This window comes from Chelon labrosus (assembly GCF_963514085.1).
Source record: "Chelon labrosus genome assembly, chromosome: 11".
Classification (NCBI taxonomy): Eukaryota; Metazoa; Chordata; class Actinopteri; order Mugiliformes; family Mugilidae; genus Chelon; species Chelon labrosus.
This window is the reverse complement of record NC_140344.1, coordinates 25,608,427-25,619,498: the sequence shown is the minus strand read 5'-3', so window position 1 is coordinate 25,619,498 and position 11,072 is coordinate 25,608,427. Positions and strand designations below refer to the sequence as shown.

At 41.9% G+C, this 11,072-nt stretch overlaps 1 protein-coding gene across 1 annotated transcript in view; it reads right to left on the bottom strand.

The window, feature by feature from the left end:
* Window positions 1–4,077: 4,077 nt before the first annotated feature.
* Window positions 4,078–11,072, bottom strand: part of il34 (interleukin 34) — a 32,782-nt gene continuing 25,787 nt past the window's right edge. The window contains exon 8 of the mRNA XM_084556074.1: window positions 4,078–8,380. Within this exon, the coding sequence (XP_084412200.1) occupies window positions 8,322–8,380 (59 nt within the window). The 3' untranslated portion in view covers window positions 4,078–8,321. The remainder of the gene's footprint in view (window positions 8,381–11,072) is intronic.

Sequence of the window (11,072 nt, the reverse complement as noted above, 5' to 3'; positions counted from 1 at the left end):
TGTGAAAAACTGACCAAGCAGTTCACTGGCTGACAGTGGCATGTGACCTATGAGGTCATCAGGTCATATAAAATGCACCGTTTGGCCTGTGTTCTCTCTCTTATTCTCTTACCTCTTCTCCTCCACTCCACACCTCCCCGGTGGAGACCCCCAGCTGCTAAGCTGCAGCTGGGCGCCAGGTAGTCTGCTAACAAAAAGCAACTACTTGCAGGCCTGTTCTCCATACAGCAGCGAAGCGAGTTCCTGCTGAGGAATCTACACCAGCTCTTTAGCCAACAAACCAAAGGTTTTGCAGGCTAAACTCTCAAAGGACAGGAGCCACACGGCTAGTTAGCACCGAGCTGCTAACAAGCCACTTCAAAGGACTTCAAGGAGCGGCCAGTTTCCCTCCGTTTGCCATCAGGAAAACACAGCAAGGACTTCAACTTTTCCCGGTTTGGCTTTCCATCAGGAACTGCCAGCTAAAGGAGCAACACACCAGAAATTGACTTTCCACCAAATCTGGTAGTATGACCTGGGCCTAGTTAAGCTAAGCAAAGCATAGAACTTAAACTTTGATTTGATGTGATATTTGTTTTATTGAGTGTTTAGTATAGTGATTTGATGTTAGTTTAGATTATGCAACACATAGACTCAGGGTCTCTTGCATGCTAAACTAACCATCCTTTCTCTAACCTGGCACCTCTTATCACATTCCACCAAGGCATTTGGCCAGCACACGGCACATGAGTGTCCCCACTCAGCAGCCATCTTGTTTCCTTTGTGTTCAAGACCTCAAGGCCCAGCGGCCATCTTGACACGCCCACAACCGGCGGCCATCTTGGCACGCCCACAACCGGCGGCCATCTTGGCACGCCCACAACCGGCGGCCATTTTGGCTCACACACAACCAGCGGCCATTTTGGCTCACACACACACACACACACACACACACACACACACCTGTATTGAGTACACTGTAGTTAGCTTGTATGTTAATTTTATTCTTGTTAATAAATGTCTTTTAAACATACCTGTCTGTTTAATATTGCACAAGAGTGAATGTTGCCAACCTCTACACTGCCAAGAACTCCAAATTCCTTCAACTGTAACTAGTTGTTAACGTGGTAATTTTGGTTATAGTTATTAAGTTAATTATTAATCCGAACTCCAAATTGACAATTTAGTATAATTTATGAGACTGTTTTGATTAATTGGCTATCTTTTCCCTTCCTAGAAGGGTGGTGCCCCGAGGTGATCTAGTAATTCAGATCCAATTATTTAATAATAAATAATTATTTTTGATAATTATTAATTATTCATGATAGCCAAACCCCAATACTGAGTGCCTTAGTACCAGGCCCAACAGGAGGCTCGTACAAATTTGCTTAGTTAAATCCAGGTTGGGACTTTTTATTTTGTCCAGGCGAATTTTGTACCATATCTGAACTGAAGACCGGCGTGCACCTCCCACAAAACGTAACTACACAATGAAGCGATGGTCATGCTAACACATGCACAGAAAATCCATCCTTCTATGCACAGCCTGCGCCTTAGCTCAGTGGTTTTCAAAGTGGGGGCCATGGCCAGGGGGCGCTAGGGGGGCCTCAGACAATTGGAGGGAAGATAAGAAAAAAATTGCAAATATGTGTAGACCTGGCGGTTTGCGCCATTTATCAAGCTGCTTTGTCCCTCAAGCTAGCGTGTAGCTAGTGCAAAATGGACAGGTTTTTGACAAGAAAGAGACCGAAGGAACAGACCAACAGAACAGACTGCTGTGGAGGACACTGCTGCAAGAAAAAACTAAGAACTCCTGGCCAACTAAAATCAGAAAATATGAGGCAGCACTTATGTTAAACAAATGTAATAGTTATTGTATAGTGAATAAAAGTAAGAAAAATACATTCAAAAAGTTGATGTTTCTTTACATATTCTGTAGCACTGTCTGTAGGTTTGCAAAGAGGGTCCTTGGCCAGAAGCTAATGCTGTTTGGGGGGCCTTGGCATGGAAAAGTTTGGGAACAGCTGCCTTAGCTTACACAAGTGGCCTAAGTTGTTGTGAGCAGGTATGAACCAAGATTACAACAAATGCTCTGCATATGTAGCTGTCATACAGCTGTATATTAGCTTTAAGCTTTAAGCTAAATAAAACAACAGCAAGCTAGCTTGACCTCCAGTTGTGGCTAACTGGAGTAAATAATATGAATTGACTGGATTAGTTGAATGCCAAATAAGTCATAATTAAATCTAATCACACAGAGATGCATCAAAGTTCTTCAGGTAAGTTCTCAAAGTCACCGTGTTGAAAAATGAAATGTCTTGTGGTGTAGTGAAAGCCTTGAGATTATTTCTGAAATACAGCCTTGCTGGGAAGAGGCCACTCGGCTCCACCTGACCTTTCGCAGTGAACTCAAGACCTTGCTGAATATGTGGCACTGCTGCTCTGTAATATAGTGAAAAATAAAATCACCATGTTGAATGTATTATCCAGCTCTTGTTCCCTCCAGAGCCACAACACCAACTCTCTCTCCTGCTGATGCCACGGGGCTTGGCTCACTCCACTGTACCCGATCAATAACCAGTGAAAGTTATAGGCCCTCTGAGTAGTTTTGAGATCAGGGCCTTGACGAATTCAGTTCATTTGAACCAAATACCATTGCAGCACCACCCCGAAGGTCAGTCACCTGGAGACTGAGCGTGTTGTTTACATTCTTCAGGCAGGAGAATGCCACCAGGATCTGCATTAGCTGAAGCCGAAGGTGTTTAGAGTGACTTTTTACATTTTTTGGACTTAGGGTTAGGGTTAGGGTTAGTCTTTGCAAAAACACAAAGTTTATAAATGACACCCCAGTGCCTGAGGGAGGCTCAAGAAGCTCATAAAATAAGGCGTGACAGGATTGATTTTAGAGTTTGCCGGTCCATGCTCGCTCAATGGTGTGAAAAGGTATTATGATGCAAAGCTAGCTGAAGTTTTACAGTATAATCTAACGTGTGGTTGGTCTCTAAGGGGGAACTATGCAGGTCCATGTGAGCAGACCACAGGCAACTGTGGCTGTAATATAAGTTATACGGAAACTATATATATATATATATATATATACATACAGACGACAGACCATGTACTCTACAAACTATGTACTATATATATCAGGTAAATACAATAATCAGCATCAGGGACAGCACTGGACAAACCACAGTCTAAGAAAAGGAAGAGAATTTCAACTAAATGTGTACACTATCATTTCTCAAAGACTGACTGATTGACGACAATAAATGTTATTGTCTCTAACCACATTTTGTACTCACTTATAGATATGAATCCCTTCTGCGTCTCTCTCCGTGTGGATAAGCTGTATAACATTACGAACCAAGGGACCACAGCTGCTCAACATAAGCACAACTGTACTCTCTGGTTTCACCTTTTTGAAAAGTGGTATTCAAAGCAGCTGTAAACAATAACCTGCCCTATACTGTGAATTATAGGATTGCATCTAAACCATAAAGACCTGGACCAGCGTGGCAGCGTTTTACAGTAATAGAATTCGACTTGTTTCCACACCAGCCACCGACTTCCCGAAAAAGCCATCAGATTTTTTTCGATTAGAAGCTCATATAAACCTTGCACAGGCTCAGCTTAGCACAAAGAGGAGCATCGAGGGGGAAGCGGCTAGTTCTGCCAAAAAGTTACAAAACCTGCACAGTGATGAATATCTTGTACTATGTTTAGCTTCGCGCTTTGCGTTTAGTTTGTTCAGTCCAAACATGCAACTGAAGCCCTCACTGCTGTGGTATGTGTTCAGTTCTGGCCTTCACCCTTTGCTGTAGGTCATCCACTCTCTCTTGCCCATTACTTTTTTAAACCACTACACTTGTTTAAATTGATTTGATTTGATCTTTCCTCCCCTCTATGGCCTTAATCATGGTGAAATCGAAACTGAAAATTATAGCTTCAACCAGATGACGTATCAGGGCACCCCTGGGCGTCAAGATTTTAATATTGTGTAGCTGTGACTCATCAGAGAATGGACATGGGCCTTCTGAGGGTGTCCTGTGGTGTCTGGCAACAGGATGTTGTTAGTGGGGGGGGCTTAGAGGGGAGGGACCTCTGTGGATCATCCCACAGATACTTGATCAGTTTGGGATCTAGTGAATTTGGAGGCCAGGTCAACACCTTGTGCTGTTCCTAAAGCATTTTGTGTGTGTGCCTGTGTCAGGCTGCATCCTGCTGGGGATGGCTGCTGCCATCAAGGAGTGGCATTGCTATGGGGTGGGGGTGTCTGGTCTGGTCGGGTGCTACATGTCTAAGTAACATCCACGCTTCTCCTGTCAGTAGTTTTAATGTTATGGCTGATCAGTGTACGTTTCATCACTTGCAAAAAGTGTCATTAGCAGATAAACAATTAAAAACCCCAAACTGCAAATGACTGGACTCTGGATGCAGCATTAGTTGATAAAAAATAGTAATTTATTTCTTATTTCTTTCATAAAGTACTGTCAGATAACATCATACATTTCCAAAAAATAAATATTCAATATCTTGTATATATATAAAAAAAAAAATAATAATCTATCTTCGGACCACAGACGACAACCGATTCTCTCTGTTGTTGCTGCCGGATGGAAATATTGCTTTCATTTGCACAAAAAGGGATGTTCGAATACACCTTAAAATTCTCTTGTGGTTACAAAAAGACAACCATACAGTCACATATGATTGAAAAAAAAAAAAAGTACACTCAATAAATTTATGGAACTATACCAATAATTATCATTCATCTTTTACGTCAATATTCTTCATCGAGGAAGACGTTTCGCCACATGAAACCCATTTGCGGTATCATTAACGTTATAATTGGATGAAATATCATATGTCAGGAGTGAATGCACAAACAGCAACTGTAACTTTCAAACATACGGAAAGCTTTCACAAACAGACGCTTTATCCAGTCTTGGGAGTAACACAATTACGATGAAACACATTATTTGTGCAATAAATACAATTTCATGTAATGAAAACTTACATCTACAGAAAAAAATACATTTCTAATTGCGCTTTATACTTAATTTGTAATTTTGGATTGAACTTGGCAGTTAATCAGAATTTCTTAACTGCCATCTTGAAAAATGACTATTTATTTATGTATTTATTTATTTTTTTGTACATTTCTTAAGCTAACTCTGGTAAAAACTGTAAAAAAATTAAAAATAAAAAAGCAAAAGTTAAAACAGGGGTCAGAGAACGTTACACAATAAACTGACTGAACCAGCATGTCAGGATTTGCAGGCAATGAACCGTTTGCATCGAGATAAATGTCGCCAGCGCTGCGGCTTACATGCATGAATAACAGTCTCAGGGAAACACAGAAAGACTGAAGCAACGAGCGTATTAGTCCCGAGCCTGTGAACGCGCCAGGTGCTTCTAATGAATGGCGGCAGCAAATGAAAACCTACTCATAAAATATCAAGCGCGGTGCATTTAGTTGCCAAGGTAAACACAAATGTGAGACTCTTTTGTCTCCGGTAGCTCCACACATGCCTACGGGTATTAGCTTTATGTTCTTCCGCAGAGATCTCCACTCTGTTAAAATGGTGAAAATCATCAGCTGAGAGACTTAATCTGAAGGGAAGCCTGTTGGGTGCATTGGAGTGCAGGAAGTTGCCTAAACCAAACACAAATCAGTGATTCAAATAGCTCCCAGAAGGCCTACTGGTGTGCGATTCATGTCAAGCCCCAAAGAGAGGAACATCCAAAACAACTTCTCAGCACTTAACACCAGGCGCCTCAAACAAAACCACAGTGTGCAGAGGTACAAGGACCAAACTCGGATGTTTTTGAGTAAAAAGAAAAGATGGAGGATGCACTCCAGTCCTGACCATAATAAGTGCCCTTCACATAAGCTCATCCCCGTCTTTGAATTTGTTAAATACTGTGGAATGGTAGACTTTTATTATAAGTGCACAGAAGCAGGTGTAAACAGGTAGCTGTTCAAATAAAATCAACATTAACTGCTGTGCTAATTGATCCGGCTGGTTAGTCAGCTCCGCTCACGTTATCCGAGGAACATGCTTTCTTCCCCGGTTTTACTTTACTGTGCTTGAACAAGAGTCAACTAAGCGGCTGCAGAGACTTTTTACGGAGCATGTGGAAACCATCACGAATCCTGACTTGAACTTAGCCTTGACACACAAGAGGTGTTGCGGTATCTCACCCACCCCTGCCATTTTGCATTGACTTGTTTTTTTGTACCAATCGGGCCTTTGCCCAAACGTGACAATCACTGCAGTCAGTCGTCATGCAATGCGGCATGATGGATATGAAGTAAAACAAAGACAATAAGGCAACTGGCAGTCACAACGACGATGTCCAGGGCCGCTCCTTGATCTGTTGGTAGATGAGCAGGAGGATGGAGTACTGTCGATGCACTGTAGGCACCATGGGTTTAAGGTGGGTTATGGTTGTTGCTGCAAAATATGCTGGAAGGTAGCCATCTGGGGGGAACGTTCTCAGTTTTTAAATTTTGCTTTTGTTTGCTTGGTTTTCCCACTTTGACAACAGCAGTACTCTGATTATTTCAACCCCTCACAGCTCACCCTGGACAGGTCTCCAGTCTATCACAGGGCCAACGCAGAGAGAGACAGACAACCATTCACACTCACACCTACGGCCAATTTAGAATCACCAATTAACCTAACCAGCATGTCTTTGGACGGTGGGAGGAAGCTGTAGTACCTGGAGAGAACCCACGCAGACACAGGGAGAACATGCAAACTCCACACAGAAAGGCCTCAGTCGATTCAAACCCAGAACCTTCTTGCTGTGAGGCATCAGTGCTAACCACTATGCCGCCAGATAGGATATTATATTTACAGTAAAAAGACAGTTTCTTTTCTTGCTTTCATCTTGGGTGTCACAACCATCGCACAAGCAGCATTAACCTGGGCGCTTTGTCTGTTAATATTGAAAAGGAGGCCTATAGACCGGGTGATATTTTTGACTTTTGATTCTTAACCGACTAAACGGCAACCTGAGATTCAACCGTTCCTTTTCCCTTGCAGACTTATATAAAGAAAAAGGTCAAAAATACTTTCATCCCTTCCTTACTTGCGTCTGCAGTTCACTTTATTCTAGGAAGCAGCAGGTGAAACACTGAGCAACGAAATGCAAAACACTGCTGCCAAACCTTTCTGGAGACTTGTCCGACCCCTGCTTACGACGGAAAACTGATAACCGGTGCCCTACACTTTTGACTTGTCCTAAAAGGTGATCGGGGGCAGTTTGCTGCCCTGCAAATGTTTTTCTATTGGCTGAAATGGGATAGAGTGTGAAATTATTTTTAGACTATTTATTTAAAACTTCAGGCCTGTTAAACGTCTAAAAAATGTCTGTCGTGTTAATTACAAATTTGAAATGTAAATGATCAACTATAGGCTTTGCACAAAGTCAGGAAAATATTCAACAGTTGCCTGGATTAAAAAAAAAATAAAATAAAAGACAGGAACAACAAAAACAACAGATGTACAGTAGATATAAAATGCATATAGCTGGGGTGGATTCAGCTTTCACTCTGTCTAAATGTTTCGGACCCATTCCATGAACAAATGAACAGAGTTTTGCAGTTTGGGCCAGTTGCACGCTTGTAAAAAAACAAAAAAAAAAAAAAAAAAAGCGACTGACACCGAGTTCATGCGCACTGCTCTCGCTCGTTATGGTTTGAAAGAGCAATCATAGAAGAGAAGAGTGACTACGACGCAAAGCCAGCTGAAGCTACTCGGTGTGTTCCGACGCGTGGTCCATCCCGTTGGTCCCGGAGGTGAACCATGCAGGTCGATGGGAGAGCACATCACAGGCTTTTTTTTTGTTTTGTTTTGTTGTTTTTTTTAAGCTGAGAAACGGCAAAGCACTCAGTGATGCCCCCGCCACGCCCATTCAGGTGAAGTTAACCCTTTGCTTTCCACTTCAGAAGATAATGTTTAGTCAATGTAAGTGAACATGAATGAAGCTCTTCCAGATTTAGTAATCGGATTCACATGAGACGACAAACACTTCAGACATTTTTGAGCTTTCTACTTAAAAATTTGGTTTATTCCAATTTTTTTGGAATAGCTGATTGATTGCAGATGCTGTTACTCTTGTCTACAATTACCGTCTGTTGTGACTGATGTCTGTTTTGTAAATCTGGGAAAGATTTATTGATGTCCACAAATCAGGACTGAACGTTCTCGTATCGGTGTGGATCGTCCTTTTTTTTTTTTTTTCGCCTCTCCCCCGCAGCTCGAGGGAGATAATAATACTAATCCCTCGTCAGTGTCAACAGGGACAACTTCACTCCGCTGGCTTCTTCCTCAGCTTTCGGGCTGTAAGTCTTTCTTCCTCCCTTTCCTCCAGTGGGAAACACCGCAGTCTGGAAAAAAAGAGAAAGAAAGAAGAGAAACTCCATCAGAAACATTAAAGGCTTCATTTCTCAGACTCTCTGATTCATTAAGTTACTTATTAATTAATCCAAATGGATAAGCTCTCCAGATGCTAGACACGGGACCACATCTGCTTAGCTGGAGCACAACTTTGCTCTCCAGTTTCACCATTTTGCAGGTGTATTTGCAAACAGCACTATATTGGTAGTTCACTAAAGGTTTTTTACTATGGATCCTACATAATGAAATAAATCCACCGATCAGGCATAACATTGCGACCACCTTCCTAATATTGTGTAAGTCTCCCTTGTGCCTCCAATTCAGTTGGGACTCATCAGAGAATGGACATGGGCCTTCTGAGGGTCTCCTGTGGTGTCTGGTAACAGAATGTTGTTAGTGGGGGGGCCTTTGAGGGATCAGTTTGTGATCTAGTGAATTTGGAATCCAGGTCAAAACCTTGTGCTGTTCTTCATGTTTTTTTAATGCATGTGTCTGTGTCAGGCTGCATCCTGCTGGAGTGTCATTACTATGGGGTGGGGGTGCCTGGTCTGGTCTAGGTGGGTGCTACATGTCTAAGTAACATCCACACCAATGAATGCCAGGTCCAAAAGTTTCCCAGCAGAACACTGAATTGTGACAAGATGATCAATGTTATTTACTTCTCCTGTCAGCGGTTTTAATGTTGTGGCTGATCGTTGTAGAGTTTATTACTTTTAGGCCAAAGCTAACTGGGTTTTTTTTTTGCAAAGCTAACCGTCATCTGGCTCCTGGTTCATAAACACTGATTTATTTCCCCACATTCTTGCATAACAGCAGCTTCTCTACTGTTTAGATTGATGAGGATGGACTGCAGCTGGGTTTTTTTTTTTTTTTTTGGTGTTGTGTTTTTTTGTCTGAAAAGCACATTTTCATAGTTTTGACTTGTCCAACAGCCAATGTTCCACAGTGAAAATATGTCACTTTCACAAAAGGAGAAAAGTGAAAGCCGACTGCAAAGCGGGGACGGGAAGAATGTTTTTACAAGCATCTTTCAAATCCCTGCCAGGGTATTTGGTACTCAAAAGGTAGATGAGATTTTGTAAATATCATCACTCTACTACCTACATGACACATAAATGTGTTTGTTTCAGGAATGCAGCGACCTTGTGGGCTCCAGATGTGAGGGCCTCAGTCACTGTATGCTGTCACATTCTTATGATGACAGATTACCCATGTATGGCCAGGGCAGCATAATTAAGCACATGCCTGCATTAGTGAAAGCTCTCGTTTATTTCACACATGCATGCTTTCCTCATCTGCTTTTCTCTAACACTGGTGTTTAGGAGTAACGCAACAATACATGCAGGTTTAATTTCTGGAAAAACATGGTACAGCAATCAAGCACGAGCGAGGTCCTAGAGGTTCTTCCTATATGAACAAGCCTGTGTTTCTTCGCAGAGCTTTATTCATAATTTAACTATCCACTTGCCATTCTCATGATGTCTAACCCACGTATCCATGACCACAAGAACTTCACATAACTCACCTAACTGGATAAAATTAAATCAGGACTTCAGACAAAGTCGCGGAGAAATTTAATGAGAAGCTTTTCCTGCCATGATAGCCGCAATTTAGCGACCTCCTCGCAGCCTTTATACGCTCGTTACATGATCTATTTTGTAGTGAAATAGAGCCGAAGTAAGGTTTAGCTTGTGGGAAGAATTCAAGTTTTTCTCAAAACTTTAATGGACAAGCTTTATTAATGATCGGAGACAGGATGGGGAACCAGAGGCAAATGACAGAAAGGAGTTATTTGCAGGAGTTTCTGGACCAGTTCCTAGGATCAGTAGACACATGGTCAGTACGTGCATTACCAACAAGCTTGTGGCAAATTACTGTAAAGTCAATATACTGACTGACTGGAGCAGTCAGTATATTGATATATTTAGTTATAGTTCCCAGGCAACCAGCACCGAGTAAAGTTCCTGATCTCAGTCCATCAGTGCAAATGTCATTTTTACACTTGAACATCTCAAAGAAACATGTCAGTTACCAAACTCTGGAGACTTTGGACAGAGCTACACTAGACATTTCCCCTTCTTCCTTCCTCTGTTCAGTGAGTCAACCCCTATACATGATCAACCATAATATTATGATCACCTTCCTAACTACTGTTTACTGTAGTACTTATATTTTTTTACTACTGGCTGCAGGTACAACAATACATTTCACTGTGCATTGTACTATGTATAACTGTGCATGTGACAAATAAATAATCTATCTATCTATATATCTAATATTGCATAAGTCTCCCTTTTGCCTCCAAAACAGCTGGGACTCATCAGAGAATGGACATGGGCCTTCTGAGGGTGTCCTGTGGTGTCTGGAAACAGAATGTTGTTAGTGGGGCGCCTTTGGGTCCTATGGGTTGAGGCGACGGGCCTCTTCAGATCATCCAACAGATACTCAATCAGCTTGAGATCTTGGGAATTTGGAGGTCAGGTGCTGTTGTCTGTGATGGTTCTCAGTCATCCAGGTCATGGTATACCCAAAAAGCATTTAAGAAAGGTAACTGGACTTCTAGAGTTTTTTTTTTTTTTTTTTTGAAAAGCTGTTTTGTCAATCATCATTAAATAGGAACATTTGTGGGTGTAGCCCATCAGAAAACTTGCTTGCAGAAAACTAACGACCAGAAACTGCCAT